At 33.6% G+C, this 17,465-nt stretch overlaps 1 protein-coding gene across 1 annotated transcript; it reads right to left on the bottom strand.

The window, feature by feature from the left end:
- Positions 1-2,238: 2,238 nt before the first annotated feature.
- Positions 2,239-17,017, bottom strand: LOC129217020 (F-box only protein 6-like). Its single transcript, XM_054851251.1, has 5 exons — positions 16,617-17,017; positions 13,784-13,882; positions 11,138-11,264; positions 3,962-4,094; positions 2,239-2,572 (listed from the first exon to the last, which is right to left on the bottom strand). The coding sequence occupies exons 1-5, from the start codon at positions 16,960-16,962 to the stop codon at positions 2,438-2,440; spliced, it is 840 nt and encodes a 279-aa protein (XP_054707226.1). The 5' UTR covers positions 16,963-17,017; the 3' UTR covers positions 2,239-2,437.
- Between the last annotated feature and the right edge of the window lie 448 nt (positions 17,018-17,465).

The raw sequence follows: 17,465 nt of genomic DNA on the forward strand, positions 1-17,465 counted from the left end.
AGATCAAAAAAACCTGGATAGTTGGAAATCTTCTAAGTTTACTGTATTATGCTTAGGAGAGTTCAAATAAATTGTACTTTAATTTATTTGGTTAAGTAAATTAGCATAGTTTTGCACAATTAAGCAATTTGAACCTAACACCTCTTGTAGAGTTTCTTGAGTCGTTAGTAGTACAGGTTGGTGATAAGCTTAGTGATTTTTCCCCCCTTCTTAAAAAAATTGAAATTAAGTTACCATGTTCCTCTATCTATCCTGGATTCCAAATGCATTATATAAATGTTTATATTATTTACTGGTATGTCAAGGACAGATCCAGAAAATTTTTAAGGAGGGGGCGATTTTTTACCTTCTTGCTTATTACCTACCTGATTTACACCTGCTTTGGGGGGGGGGGGGGAGATTGCCGCATCATTTTTACTCAAACAACTAAAACACAGAGATTTAGCCAAAGTTGTTCCCGAACCTATTCCTTTCCTTTTTAACTGATCGAATATTTGATATATATATAATTGATTTCACTGAACCCATTCCTGCCTCTACACATAAAATGTCTGCAATAGCGTCTTTTATGCTTACATTTTGAGAAATGCCCGGGGGAAGACCTCCAAACTCCACCTACTAAAATCCCTAAACATCGTCTAAAATTGCTGTTTCGAAACTTCAATTCCGAAAAGTTCCCAAGAGGAAGATTCCAACCCAATTCCTTTCCTCAACATTATATCTAGAGACGTACAGAGTGGCACTTTGGCCGAGTACTGAGTACTCGGCCGAGAAGGGTTACCGAGTATCAATTTATGTTTTACGAAGAACCATCGACACAAAGGTGATGAATTTTGAACCCATTGGAATAGTAGTATAGACCTCCATGTCCATATGATAGTTTTTAAATCAAAATTCCATCTGAAATTAAACTATGCATTATTTAAAAAATTTTGTTTGTGTCAAAAATTTTACAAAAAAGTTATTTTTAAAACTAAAAAAAAAAAGTAAAAGATATGATTAATCAAGTTGGAAATAAAACAAATTATATTAGTCTATTATAGTTCTAATGTAGCGAACATAAATTGTCTTTTAAAAGCAAATAAAACGTTAAAAGCTAAAATGTGCAAGAACGCTGCAGACACGTGTTTCTGCATTACAAGGAATGTCTTTTTTAGTGCAACAAAACATCAGACTTTTTTCGGATGCCTTTAAATCCATAAGTTCACATTTCACATTTTGTGCATTGAAAAAGGCATTCCTTGTAACGCCAAAAAAATGTGTCTGCAGCGTTCCAGCCTATTTGTGCTTTTAACCTTGTTTTATTTGATTTTATTTTTTAAGCAATTTAAGCTTAATTTTACTCCTGTATTGTTATCATTATGCCAAAAATTTGAATCTCCGAAATCATGGTTTTAAAAATTCACAATCTAAGTTTTCAAGTGATTAGGAATACATTGGGATATGATTCATAGGGTTTTTTGTTATGAGTCTATGAACATCCATCTTAAGGATCACTTACACTGTTCCTGACCAAATGTATGTTGTCCTACACTAATATGTGATATAGAAAGAGTAATTGCACCCAAATACACATAAATTGTTAACTTTTACTCTAATTAGATTTTATCAGTGTTTTTTTTTATAATTTAAACATAGAATACAGTCCTATTTTATGAATATAGCAATTGTAAATAATAGGTGTACATTATGTACTTGCAGTTTTAAAAAATTGTAAAATTTGTCTTGAACAATATTCAATTTTTTACAACTACTCGGTATTGGCCGAGTATCTGATCAAAATTTGGCTGAGTACGGAGTAGTTACAGAGTATTCGGTACGCCTCTAATTATATCAAATATGACCTACACTTTCGTTTTAAGACCTCAATTAGGAAAAAAATTGACGAAAAAAGGATCCTCAAAGGAGGGGCGATCGCCCCTCCTTTGTATCGGTCTTTGTGGTATGTAAATAAGAAACTAGTTGGATTTGGATTTCAAAAGTTGAAATTTAATGTGGTGCGTTTTGAATAGTATTCCATGAGATGAGAAAACTAGGGCAAATTTTTAAGTCACTAATCTAGACAAAGTACATTTAAAAAGTAGTGCGTAAATTTATTAATTTTTGGCAAGCCATTCCCATTGTAAAGAAACAGGCTTGAAACACATCAGAAAAAATAATTATTCTGCATTACTTTTAAAATGATGTACACATAATCATACTTGTTTGAACCATAAATAATGCTATAGTAAATGAGATTTAGTCAAAGGTACATTTATTAATAGCAACAAAAAATTTATATAAAATAAATATTTTTCAGATTTTTATTCATAACAATATAATTTTTCCATAATTTTAAAATTTTCCAATAACAAACATAACATGGTTTCCATATAATATAATGAAAAATGATAAATTTCAATACAAAATAAATAGAAAGCACATAACATAAAAGAAATTATTTAAAACATAAATTAATATAAGCTCCAGTCATTTTGCTACCATAATGTCCAGCCCAAAATTGTTCATCATTACCACCTTCCTCGAAAAAGACATATCTAGCATTTTTCACATTTTGAAATGTATGGGTGACCTGGAACAAAACAAGAATAAATGAATTGAAGTAACATAAACTCAGTACTTGTATATGCTTTTTCAAAAATTGCGGAATGTATTTTTAAAAATAATATATTCTCACTTCAGAGCAACCGTAAGACATCTAATCCCAGAAATAAGAGTAAGATATCCTACTATTGCTCTGAGGCGACGATGTGTAGCACATTAAAAACCTGTCTACAAATGAAACACGATTTCATATGAGTCAGTGAAAAGCAAAGGGATGTAAGTGATAAAATTAAAATTTTAGAGGTAACCGGTACAAATGGTAGGAGAACCTCTCCTCTACGTTGGGGAAGAAGCAAGGGGGGCAATGGGTTCAATGGGCTCAAAAAGGTTGGGAACCACTGTTTTACACCATATGAACAATTAAATATTGTTTATTAAACTTCTAATCAAATTAATCATTATAATTGAACTTTTTGCTGGATGTTTTTTCATTCGTAAGCTAATTTCTTTTGCATTGAAGAAGGCGCTCCATTTAACCTCAAAACATATGTCTGCAGTAATCTGCAATTAGGCATTGTTATATCGTACTTTACTTTTCATGCACAAAGGTAATTATTCCTTTTTATTGTAATTGAAGTTTTATAACGGTGAATTAAAGTGTTGGAACGTTAGAGGTTCTACAAGAATCTATATTTATCACATAGTATGCTATCATGATTATCAGTTATTAAATCATATATTTGGAAAGAAACTAATTACCAATGTAAGCAGAATTTCAGATAAACATAAACCAAATTAGTTATTTACTGTATTAATTTGCTTTAGCTTTAGGAGTGATTTATTTTATTTATTTTAAATTAATAGTTATACTTTCAGTGTAGATAAATTTCAGATTTTAAATGGAAAAGCATTTACTTTTCATGAAAGACATAAAATAAACAAACTATTTTAAATTTGTATAAAATAAAAATACAAATATTAAAGTTAAAAAAAAATTTAGCTACATATTTGGCTGAATATTCAATTAGAATTTTAAACGAATATTTAGTATTCCGCAAAATATGGTATTATCTCATTTTTGCAAAGTTATCTTTTAAACTTTACGTAATAGTACACAATTAGGATTTGATAACCAAGCATTTGCAATCATCCTAGGAATTACTAGTGTGTCACTGTTGGATAAAGCTTGGTGAGGAATTCATTGGAGACTATCTCTCTTATGTCTCTTATGTTAGGTTTGTCTTCATGCTTTAAGATTCTAAATCTAATACCTGACCCAAATAAAAAATGTAAAAAAATCATGAAAAGTCACTAAATTTATTAACTGTTATATGGAAATTATTTATTTTTTTCCCTACATTTAAGTAGTGAAAAAATACTTTTATTAAACATTAAGGGGAAAAAATTCTAATTATACCTGGTCCCACTTTTTGCCAAGCCACTGTTCTTCATGATGCTGGAATGTAAAGTGGTCAATTTCCGAACGCTTGCTATTTTGCAGAATAACATGCAGGCGATACAAAGAAGCACAATCAAATCGATGAGCATACCTGATTCAAGATTTAACAAAATATAATATTAACTCAAACTATACAAGAAATTTTTCACGTAAATTAAGAATTTCAGAAATCAGGTAGGTGAGCCAAAGTTGGCCGGAGTTCCTAAGGTAGACAACCCCACTAAAGTAGAATTGGTTTTAGTTTTTATCTCAAAAGGGCGGCACTGCATTGTGAAGCATGCAGCTGCAGTGCAACCAACTGAGCTCTTTATCAGATTGTATTGCAAGCAATTACAATACATATTTATTACTTTTCTAGAAGTGAAAATGGTTGGCCATTTTTTTTTCTCATTTTAAAAGATATTTTAGCACATGTTTATTTTTTATTGATGATTTTCTAAAAGTGTATAAGTTTTTATGAACAACTTGTACTTATATTAACTTTAATGGATGTATGTTATAAGAGATTGAAAAGATTTTTATTTGCTTTTCTGGCCATTATTTGCTCTTGAATGCATTATCTACCTGTTGCTGGGTTTAAGTAACAACACTACTTTTTATTGGTAAAATTCAAACACAAAATTTTTTTTGAATTAATAGTATAAAACTTCATTAAGCAGAATAGTAATTTAACTAAAAGAAAATTTTAAATGCACATTGCATAATGTATTTTATTTTTGAGCTTTTCCAATAAAAATAAAAATTAACTAAATAATAAGAATAAGTTTTCTTAATTTATGATTTTAAAATTATGTAATAATATTATGCTTCAATTTGAAAGAAAAGGAAAAAAAAAAACTTTTAAATACTACAACTTTGTAAAGGTTTGCTTACTCATAAACAAAATTATTAATATGTGCCAACATTATAAAAGTTGAGAAATATAAATAAAACATGAAGAAATTTGCAAAAAATGCTACCAAATACCAGCTTAGAGATGGAAACAGTTGAGAGAAAAAAAAAAACATTTTTTTGTTTTCTGGAGGTGTTTCTTTTCACTCGGGTAAAAGTGAATGTTTTAATATTTCTGACACAAAATAAAGTATTCAGAAATTTACAATACCTATAGTCGAGGAGCAAACGGTCAAATTTTAGCTCCCGTGCGATTTTTGTGATACAATTATAGCAGTTAGTTTTTCTGAAAGGTATTTGCATGAGGAAAACGAATTCAGATGTTGCCACCCCCCAAAATGGTGCAGGGGGGCTGGGGGGCAGCTATAACTGCCGTGGGGGGCAAGTGATTTCCCGTTCAATTTTTGTGATACAATTGTGTGACTTAGCTTTTCTGAAAGGTATTGGTACGAGAAAACCAAATTTCGATAATGCCAACCCCGAAAATGGTTCAGGGGGGCAGGGGGGCGGCTATAACTACATTTGGGGGGGCAAGCTGTTTCCCGTTCAATTTTTGTGATACAATTATGGCAGTTAGTTTTTCTGAAAGGTATTGACACGAGGAAACCGAATTTGGATGATGCTACCCCCGTAAATGCTGCAGGGGGGGCGGAGGGGGGAAGGGATTATAACTGCATTTGGGGGGCAAGCTGTTTCCCGTTCAAATTTTATGATATAATTATGCGAGTTAGTTCTCCTGAAACGTATTGGCACGAGGAAACCGAATTTAGATGCTGCTAACTCCGAAATTGGTGCTGGGGGGCAGGGGGGGGGTGGTTATAACTGCGTTGGGGGCATGTAATTTTTCGTTTAATTTTTGTGATACAATTATGGGAGTTAGTTTTTCTGAAAGGTATTGTCACGAGGAAAACAAATTTGGATGTTGTCAACCCCGAAAATGGGGCAGGGGGGCGGGGGCGGTTATAAATGTGCAGGGGGGCAAGAGGTATTCTGTTCAATTTTTGTGATGCAATCATGGGAGTTGGTTCTGCTGAAAGGTATTGGCACGAGGAAAACGAATTTGGATGTTGCTATCCCCTAAAATGCTGATGGGGGGCAGGGGGGGTATGACTGCAAACATAACACACTTATATATTCAAAATTTCTCGGTTTACAACAAGTTTTCAAAGTTTAATATGCTTAAATCCACTAATAACAACAATAAATGCAAAAAACTCCGAATTAAATTGCTGACACGTGTTTCGAAGCTATTAAGAGCTCCTTTTTCATTGTAAAAGATGTGAGTTTATGAATGAAAATTCATCCGACTAAAGACGATCTTTCCATTGATAATGGGTTCCTGGTAACAAAGTTTATCATTTCAGCAAAAAATATTAGGAGGAAGGGGGGGGTCCCCCCCCCCGTTGATTAAAAAAATGCAAAATTGTATTTGTGTACTTTATTATTCTTTGTATATATTTCCTCTTCCGAAATAAATTTGTACCCTTTACCCAGGCCTATCATTTTGGGGGGGGGGGCAGTGTTAAGCCCCCCCCCCCAAATGACGGCTTTGACGGCCCCAGCTCTGAAAGAATAATGTTTTTTCGTTTGAGTTTTTCTCCTTTTTTTTAAAGTAAATTTTAACTAAGTGGTGGGAGCGCTTGGATGAAATTTCCAACACCATGGTGGTCGTACATTAAAGAAACAAACATATGTCGAAGGAGGTCTTTTTTCTCCTTTCTCCTTTGTACTCATAGAAGCGGAGGACAAAGGCATTGTTACGAGAGCTTAACATGAGTTCCTTGCCGCCGCCTTTAATTTTGCTTATCTCTTCCTTCCCTTTGTATTGCGGCCTAGTGTATCTTCAATTCTTGGTTGGCGGTCAGTTTTTCCAAAAGCAACAATGTCAAAATCTGATCCAGTTCTCACGGAATCGGCATGTCCAGTTTTACAACCTATATGTCTCTAGTTATTCTACAAAGCAACTTGATGGGTCTCATTTTCCTAATCAGATCGTGATAGTATTGGTTTTTTACAATATCTCTTTTCTCTATGAAGCACACCGTATCTTTTTATTCTTTTGAAAGAAAATTCTCACGAACAAGTTTCAGAGAGGGAAGAGCAGATCTCTTTAAATGGTCAAAACAGAAATTTATTGCTGTCACCAGTATTATCTATTTTATTGGACACTTTAATTGGCCACTTTTTCTCTGGAGTCACATGAAATGGAAATTCGTCAACAAGGGAACGTTGTATCATTTATTTTTAAGAAAGAGAGGAGAAGGGATTCTTATTTTAGTCTAGCTCATTTAAAATAAAAATATTGTATGCAGAAGTTTGACGCACGTCGTTTATTAGTTTAGTAAGCAATTAGTCACTTTCAGATGGATCTCACTGAACCAAATACAAAGCTAAAAATAGGAATTAATTATACATTATGTATTATATGTCAAGAGAAATCCACCGAAGGACTAATCATTAACCCTACCACACATGAAAAGGTTTTAAAGAGTGTGCTAGAAAATGCTAAATATGAAAACGTCAAGTATGTTTCATCTAATATCCGTTTGCGTGGAATGACTGCAAAAATACTGGCTGACAACAAGGCATCATGGCATCGAAGTTGTTACCAAGATGTCACTCATAAGGGACATTTTGAACGCATAAAAAAGCGATATGAAAGTCAAGCTCAGCATACATCACCTGTTACAAATAGTAGCACATCGAGACTGACACGTTCACATTGCATTCCATTCAATAAAGAGAAATGCTTTTTCTGTGACAAAGGTCAGACACGTGCAAAGTCCCTCAGAAAACTGTCGGTTGATCATGCTCAAAAAAGTCTGAGTGATGCTATTGCTAAAAGTGAAAATGAAGCCCTCCAGATAAAACTTAATACAGCAATAAACCCTGAAGATGGTCACGCTATCGACATTCGATACCATTTACAATGTTTTGCGAAGAATGTGACAAATGTACTACGATGTCCTAATGCTAGTGCACCCAACACTTCTAGAGCCCCTGAGAGTGCGTCAGAGATTGAATTTTACTTGTATGATTCAAGAATGTTTAAAAACAGGTACATTGAGTATGGCTGATGTACAAACCACGTATGAAAACATTTGTGCTATGAATAACGTCCCTTATCCATCCATTACAAGGTAAGAAACAAAAGAATTGCTACAGAAATCTGTTGCAGATATTGAATTTCACCGTCCGCAGAAAAGAAATCAAGCAGAAATTGTTAGTATGAAGCATGCACGAGACAATAACATGATATCCCAGAATGATGATGAAGATTTAAACATGACCATGAGGAGTTTGTATGATGCTGCTAATTATCTCCGTAAATATATTATGAATACTAAGAAGTGGGAGTTTTCAGGTTCATTAGATGTAAACGAAGACCATGTGCCGCGAGAAGTGTATTCGTTCTTCAGATGGCTTATTTGTGGTACTGTTGAGCACATGTCATCAGAACGCAAGCAATCACAAGTTAACAAGGCTGTTATGAGCATATCCCAAACTGCAATAGCCATGACATATAATGAGAGACAAGTGAAACGCACTGCTTCAAATATTCAATCTAGACGTATAATGCCTCAGCAAGTAGCTATAGGGTTATCAGTACATCAAGTTGTGAGAAACAAAAAGGTTATTGAGCTTTTGCATGGATACGGTCTCTCAATTGGGTATGATCGTCTTCGAAGATGTGAAACTCAAATAGCTGAGACGATATTAAATGATATAAAAGCTAACCAAGGGGTCTATGTGCCATCAGATAAAGTGAAGGACAGATATATTTTTTTCGCAGTGGACAACGTAGATTTCATGGAGGATACGCCAGATGGGAAAAATACAACGCATGCAACAGCCCTTGCAATTTATCAACAAAGAGAACCAGATGACATTTCACCGGCTATAAACTTGACCATATCATCAAACAATAGAGCCCTTACTGAAATTCCAGACTGTTTGACATCATTGAAAGAATGCAGCATGCCAACAAAACCAGCCCCAAATTCGGAGTTAGCAGCATCTAAATTCGGTTTCCTCGTGCCAATACGTTTCAGGAGAACTAACTCGCATAATTATATCATAAAAGTTGAACGGGAAACAGCTTGCCCCCCAAATGCAGTTATAATCCCTTCCCCCCTCCGCCCCCCCCTGCAGCATTTACGGGGGTAGCATCATCCAAATTCGGTTTCCTCGTGTCAATACCTTTCAGAAAAACTAACTCCCATAATTGTATCACAAAAATTGAACGGGAAACAGCTTGCCCCCCCCCAAATGTAGTTATAGCCGCCCCCTGCCCCCCTGAACCATTTTCGGGGTTGGCATTATCGAAATTTGGTTTTCTCGTACCAATACCTTTCAGAAAAGCTAAGTCACACAATTGTATCACAAAAATTGAACGGGAAATCGCTTGCCCCCCACGGCAGTTATAGCTGCCCCCCAGCCCCCCTGCACCATTTTGGGGGGGTGGCAACATCTGAATTCGTTTTCCTCATGCAAATACCTTTCAGAAAAACTAACTCCCATAATTGTATCACAAAAATTAAACGAAAAATTACATGCCCCCAACGCAGTTATAACCGCCCCCCCTGCCCCCCAGCACCAATTTCGGAGTTAGCAGCATCTAAATTCGGTTTCCTCGTGCCAATACGTTTCAGGAGAACTAACTCGCATAATTATATCATAAAATTTGAACGGGAAACAGCTTGCCCCCCAAATGCAGTTATAATCCCTTCCCCCCTCCGCCCCCCTGCAGCATTTACGGGGGTAGCATCATCCAAATTCGGTTTCCTCGTGTCAATACCTTTCAGAAAAACTAACTGCCATAATTGTATCACAAAAATTGAACGGGAAACAGCTTGCCCCCCCAAATGTAGTTATAGCCGCCCCCCTGCCCCCTGAACCATTTTCGGGGTTGGCATTATCGAAATTTGGTTTTCTCGTACCAATACCTTTCAGAAAAGCTAAGTCACACAATTGTATCACAAAAATTGAACGGGAAATCACTTGCCCCCCACGGCAGTTATAGCTGCCCCCAGCCCCCCTGCACCATTTTGGGGGTTGGCAACATCTGAATTCGTTTTCCTCATGCAAATACCTTTCAGAAAAACTAACTGCTATAATTGTATCACAAAAATCGCACGGGAAACCATTTGCTCCCGGACTACTATGTTCCAATTCGTTTTTTGTTTAAAAAGTTTTTTGAGGGTGTTTAGTATCCCACATGAAAACTAAATTTGGTAATGCAAGCTGTACCATAATTTAATTTTCCTATAAACCTAAGTATTATTTGCTGCTTTACTCACCATGGACGCCCATATAGGGGGAAGGGGCAAGTAGGGGCTCAAGCCCCTCCCCCCCTCTCTAGAAATAAGAACTTCCTTGCTTTTAGTAGTTTTTTTTTCTTTGTAAAAATGTTAAAATATTTCTTCTCCAGCCATTAATGAATATGTCATTGAAAATATCAAATTTTAATAATTGGTTTCCATTAGGAAAATATCCTGCTAAATCATGGGGAAAATATCTGAGCTCCACCCCCCCTTCCCCCTTGAAATTTTGTATATGGGTGCCCTTGTTACTCACTAAACTGTTATCAGGGCCTGATTACTGAATAGGCCAACTAGGTCATGGTGTAGGGCCCCCAATATTTAGGGGCCCCCAAATGGTTCAAATTGTTTTAGTCTAGGGCTAAAATTGTTTCAGCCAACGGCTAAAGTTATTAAGTTTAAATATAGGGGTCCTCAGAAAAGTATTTGGCTTAGGGCCCCTTGATATCTTAATCAGGCCCTGACTGTTATGTATACACAGGATAGAATTAGCATATCAATTTTATTAATTTGCAGAAGTATTTCCTTAAAAAATTTTTTAAATTTTCATGTATACACACATATGTTTAAATGCATTCTAAAATAAAAGCAACTTTTTGTTTAAAATCTCATAATTTGCAAAAAAAAAAAAAAAAAAGTCACTTTCTGTCAAAGAAATTCATTAAACTATTTTCTGAAATCACATTTTTTCAAAATTAGTGGTTGAATAATTTCTCTTATAAAGAAAGAATAATATGGATTACAAATAGTTGTAAATATTTAACACTATTTACATTTTCTAAGAAAATATAATTAGTAATCTACATTTTAATTTTTTAAAAATCAATTTTTCCAGAAAAAAAAACAAAGAAAAACGTTTTTTTCCCCACCACCTCAAAATTTCCAAAAAATTTGCATCTCTAACACAGCTATTTATACATACCATGAGCCAATTTTAATCTTTGCTATCCCACTTTCTAATAAATATTTACAAGTAGCATTCTCATAAAGATCAACAGATTGACTTTTAATGCAGGGACCAAATGAAGTAGCAAAACAGGATTGAATGCCTACAGAAAGAAAGGTTATTAACATGATTCGGTAGCTTTATAACTTTGGAGCAATAAACCATTTTTATAAAACAAGTTTGTTACTTAAATAGCAATCATTCATATTCAAATGACAAACAATTTCAATAAACAATTATCTATAAATTATTCATCTTTAAATTCATTAACTAAATCAGAAAATAGTATAGCTTGACGTAAATAAATTGAGTCTTGGTTCATTAACAAACAACTGTACAAATCTCTCATCAATATTCAGAAATAAACAAATAAATAAACCATGCAGTTTAGTTTTTTTTTTCTTTATATAATAGTTAGTTTCACATATGAGGCAGTGAGAAGCTAAGGGATGCAAGTGGACATTTTCAAGTTTTGAGTAAAACAAGTTTAAAGATTAGCTCCTAGATAGGCTTTCATTGATTTTTTTTTCTAAATAGGTATAGCAGCAACTACCAAGGCGGCTAGTACCATCTCTTGCCCCAAGACAGAGGAGAGGTTCACCTACCATGTGTACTGGTTATCTCCAAATTTTCAATGTTGCCACTGTACATCCCTTTGCTTCTCACTGCCTCATATGTGTCTGATATCAGTAGTTATTTGCAGCATTAAAATTTAATAATTAGCCATAACAAAATCTCTTTCTCTGTCATCTTAATACAAATGCATTCATCTCTACCTACATCTAAAAGTAAACTTTCATTGATGTGATAAAGAGAACCTGATAAGGTCATAAAATTTAAAAATTTAATCCAAAATGCTTAGTTTTCAATGCATCTAAGGCTCCACTAAATTTAAAATTAATATAAAATGGGATATGGTTTATCAGTGTATGACCTTACACATATCATCTGTTTCAAGTATTGTCTGTTTAGCAGGAGAAGGCACTTGGCTCTGCCGTCGTCACTTGAAATCTGATGATTCTATTTTGCTGTTTTTCGTAAATAACATATTTGGATCATAGCATTTTACATTAAAGGTAGCAGTTCTTTTTATTTAATTAAACAAAAGTAACAGCAGACAAGTGAAGCAAGTGACATAATGGACACTAAGACTTTTCCACACATTTTCTGCACGCTGAAGTACATGTTGTCTGGTTGTCCCAATTACAAGCACTGGAATATGTTTACTGATCGTCCCCATGCTGGACTGAACTCTGCGTTAGAGAAAGCAGGGCGAAGTGCCATTTGTTGAGAACTCACATTATCTATTGCGAATCACATTCAGCAGTTAATATCAATCATACTATAATTGGATTTTTTTCTCTTCTCTTTTGTCATTATACAAATGTGACGACCAGCAACAGGCTCTGAGCCCAGTTGGGCTGGTCCTAGTCAGTTAAATAGTCCCCAATGAAGATGAATGACTCTTAAAGTGCCCCATGCAGCCTCTTACAGTAAGCTGTTCTAAGTGCTCACAATCCTATTAAAGTTCTTCCTATTTTCCAGGTTATCCTGAGATTTGAATAGTATAAAACTGACCCTTCGGCCGGTTTTCCATGCAAAAATTTAACCCATTAACATCTTTCATTTTGATAAACTTAAACAACTGAATCTTGTCCCCTCTGACTCTTCTTTATTCCAGGCCAGTGGCGCATACAAGGAGTGGGTCCAGGGGGTTCGGACCCCTCCCATTCACCTTGAGCTTTTTTGATTGACTATAGTCCTATGTATGTAGTACATAAAATAAATTCAAGCAAAGATAACAGTAATTTCACATTGAATAAATGAAAAAGTGAAATTTATTTTATCTTTACCTTCCCCCGACAAAACTGAATGTGGACCTAAATTGTTCTATAAATGATTTTATTTACTGTTTTTATTTTTAGCTATGAGAAAAGTAAACACATTCATTCTTGTGCTTTTTGGTGTTTTAATTAAGTATTTGTTCTTAATAAATTTATTTTATCAACTAATACTAAGTAATTACTTCATATTTTTTGTTCCTGACAATCAATAAAATCAAAATAAAATGTATGGATGCATGTTGTAATATGATATAAGAATGGTGGAGTTTTGATCCTGCTCCCCCCCCCCCAACAAACTCATGTGTCTGTCATTGCTCCAGGCTATACATATTAAGCTTTTAAAGTCTGGTACCATAATCTAATCTAAAAGTCTCCTTACTAGCTTAGTATTTCTTCTTTGAACCCTTTTCAATAAAGAAATATTTTTCTTGAGATAAGGAGATCTAAACTGAACAGCATACTCCAAATGAAATCTTACCAAACTTCTATATAAAGGTATAAGAACTGTCTTAGATTGTCTTGAAATAGATCTATTGATAAACCCAAACATTCTGTTGGCTTTGCAGCACTGTAACTTGAAATAGTCTTATTTTCTACATCCTATTCACTATTTATTTACAAAAAGTCTTGAAAAGAAAATCTTGTCATAACAATATTCCTGTATTTCAACTGGATTCAGTAAGAGCAGAATATCATTGTTCTGTTCTATTTTTATACTTAGCAAAACGTATACGACAGCTAAACACAAACAAATGTAGAAAGTATGTATTATACCAACCACCAGCTTCTGCAGGAACAGGATCTGCACCCTGAGGAGGCTGTTCAACACGAAATCCATCACCATTATTGGCTGTGAGAACCCAGTTGTTTAGTGAATCTATCAAGTTACAAAAATATTAGTATCAAGAAAATTACAGAATAAAGTAACAGGGCTAAAACTATGCTTTGAAAAAATATTATATGGCAAAAATTTGATAAAAATCACATTATTTCTTAATCTTCCACAAGGGTTTTGAAAAAATTGAAATGCAGGACTTTCTTGTTCCAGTATTTGAATAAGAAATAGAATTTATTGAGAAATTTTATTACAGAAATAATTATTTTGAACATGATACCTAATGGATAACAACAGCATTTAATAATATTTTGTAATTTTAATACACTCAGATTGACCTAAAAAAGCCAGAAAACATTTTTTTGTCTCATCGCAGTGCAATATTTTATAAGTTATTTTAAAACTAAAAATAGATTAGTGTCGTTTTCTGCTGAAACAGGGAGTCACGTGACTCTCCGAGATTATTATTATCCGAGACTTATTTTAGGCCCTTTCTTATATTTTAATATATATAATTCTTCTTCTTCTTCTTATTATTATTATTTTCATTCATTTAAAAAACAGAACAGAATGTGCTAAAATTGTTTTAAAAATTATCTTAAAAAATACCTTAAAATTACCTAAGCTTAACGTTATCTTTTCATTCAATTTTAGTTTTTCTTTAAAATTATTATGATTAGTATAACTATTATAAAAAATTGATATGGTTTAAGGTAAATCAGAATGGACAAAAAAAAAAAAAAAAAAGAAAACGAAAGCTATTGAAATTTTCTGTAAGCTTGGAAATATAGACTGTAAGAACATCAAAATATTTACTATTTATCATAATGCATATGTTTACAAAAACAATTTTAAAATGAAACAGCATTGCATTTTCAGTAAATTACCGCCCATTAGCCAGGGCTAAAGCAGAAATACATGAAATACACCGCCAGCTCAGTCATTTCCAGCCGAGGACTGCAGTTTTGTGCTTACTAGCACTCATCAGCCTGGCATAGGAAAGTGACTGAGCTGGAGATGGAAAACCTCTTAAGGAAGCCAAGAGTGCCAAACAAACTGGTAGCTAATATAGAATCAGCGCAGACCAGACGAGTGACCAAAGCAATGGTTCGGTTCAACTCGAGGATTGAAGGCAAGGCATAGTATATTCAGTAAATTACCGCCCAATAGCCACTTACACCCTTTGTCTACAATCTAAGTTTTTTTTTCTCTTAAAGAAGAAGAAGTTGAATATTTGAAAAAGAAATTGAACTGGAACTGATTGAATATTTTACTTTTTGCATCAAACATTTGGATATTCTAATGTATTTTTTTATATAAATAAGTTTTTTTTTCTTTGCATACAGGTTTTTGGCATTAAAATAACATGTTTCGTTTTCCTTAATTTGTTTACAAATTTTTCCTGAGTTAGCAGTAATATTGAAAGGGATTTTTCAGTTAATCAATGCCATAAATTTTCAAATTTAATTTTTTAAAATATTGTATCTGAAAGGGAAGATTAAAATTGCATGCACGCGGCATTCTATCCATTGATGACAGTCAAACCACGAACTTATAACTCTACAGCCCAGCCTCCTCTATTTTCTCATTTATATTCCCGACTTATTTAAGCACTAACTTAAAAAATAAAAAAAAAATAAAAAAAAATCACACCTCTACACTCTCATACATCTGATTTCAGCCAAAAAAAAATGCTGGTTTGTAATGTTATTTTTTGCAAATTATAGATGTCAGCTTGCTAAAATCCTTGTTCCATTGCATAATAATCTTTGTAAATTGAAAATGTATTCAACATTAAATGTACATAACAAATAAGGAAATTTGGAACATCATCGTTGAACTCTCATTGAAAAACTTATTGTTAGGGAAAAGGGCGTGGTGTACTTTGGCGCAATCGACGTCAGGCCAATCAAGGATCATTTCTTCTCACGGCACTTTTGGGGCAATTGCAATGCTTAATAAGAAATAAATAATAAATTTTTTGTGTGGAAAATTTTCAGATATAGGAGATAATTTTTTATAAGAAAGTATAAAAATTTGAAAAAATTATGAGATGCTGTTGCTGTCCATTGTAGCCAAACTAGAATATTACAGCAAAATGTAAACATTTATAGACCTGTATAGTGAGTGGCCTGATATATTGACAAGTTTTCCATGGAATTGTGCTACCTAACTTAAATGCACAAGGGAAATTTGAAATTAAATGACAGGAAAAGATTACTGTAAAAGCACTTATTTTTACAATAAATAAACACACTGGTGGCTTTGAGAGCTGTAAAGGTTGTGAATTTTATATGAACAGAACCAAAAATTGAAAAAAGAAAAAAAAAAACATTTTTTGAAGTTTAAATTTTTGTGACTAAGGAGGGTTAGCAAAAATAAATGCTGATAAGATCCCGATTAAATCTTTTGAGTCATAGAACAAAAAATAAACAAGAACATTTTCCCTTGATACCAAAAAATTGACGTTGATTTCAAGTATTCCATATCTTCATTATTTTATAGTTGCCCCTCCCCCTGTAATTTTTTAAAATCGGATACAATAAAATTTTTTCAAGTTAGCTAAAATGAAAAAATTTCAAAAACTGAAAATGTGAAGTAGCACATAGTACGGTAACTGATGTCCATAAAATAGAGCCAAAATATAGTTAATATGAAGAATATCATATTATCAATGAATGCTCATTTTTTTTGAAAATTACTATGATGTCAAATTGTAATTTCTGTAAGATCAGCTAACCAAAAAAAAAAACCTGAAAAACAATGCAAAAAGTACCTATTCCATGTGGATTCTTTATTAAATTTGTTCCGTATTTGCCTTGAAAATATATGTGTCGATAATAGTTACGTGGAATGACATCGAGCCTGGTGGTAGGTAAACAGACACGCTCGCGATCACATTTAATTTTCCACAGACTGTTACTGTCAATAGTTTCTTTCCATAGCTGTGACACAAGGCGACAGTTTCGTATCAGATCATGGGCAGAAACAAATGACAAAACTACGATAAGCAAGTCTTCATGGTCATCAAAATTAAGCCCAGTACCCACAGGTAATTCTTCATTATGATTTTTTGACTGATCCGACTGTCCTGAAATCATTTTGGAGAGCCAACGAAACATGGGAAGAAAATAACTCGGGATCCTGTCTCCTGTCAACAATCGCACGATGTACACAATCGGCTGCAATAATTACTTTCGAATTTCAAAGTTGCCAAAAATGTATAAAACGTTTTTTTTTTAAATGTATCGCAGGACTATTACTTATATTACACACACGTTGCTAGTCAATTTTGATTGGATATCGTTTACTTGGTAAGTTGTAGGGTTGCATTTCTGCGTAATATTCGCTCTTCTTGGCATTAAAAGCTGAAATAAATGACAGATACATAAAATGCGCCAAATTTAAGCATATTTATTTTGGGGTTGCCATAAAATTTCCGGAGCAGTAGACACTTATGTGCAGTTCAAATAATTTAGATACTTCTATAATTAAACTATAAAAATTTTGACCATTTTTGATGCCTTCGTGCCTGAAAGTACAACTTAAAATAAATTTTGAGGAAATTCCAAAAATTTTAATTTAAATATTTACTAAAATATTATTGGCATTGAAGCGTTTGTAG

This window comes from Uloborus diversus, chromosome 2, assembly GCF_026930045.1.
Source record: "Uloborus diversus isolate 005 chromosome 2, Udiv.v.3.1, whole genome shotgun sequence".
Taxonomy (NCBI): domain Eukaryota; kingdom Metazoa; phylum Arthropoda; class Arachnida; order Araneae; family Uloboridae; genus Uloborus; species Uloborus diversus.

Coding starts and splice junctions, on each gene's coding strand:
- LOC129217020 (XM_054851251.1), bottom strand. CDS start 16,962: ATGTTTCGTTGGCTCTCCAAAATGATTTCAGGACAGTCGGATCAGTCA. Junction 13,883..16,616: donor AAAGAATCCACATGGAATAG/GTACTTTTTGCA, acceptor GTAACTTGATAG/ATTCACTAAACAACTGGGTT. Junction 2,573..3,961: donor TTGGCAAAAAGTGGGACCAG/GTATAATTAGAA, acceptor GTTTTGTTCCAG/GTCACCCATACATTTCAAAA.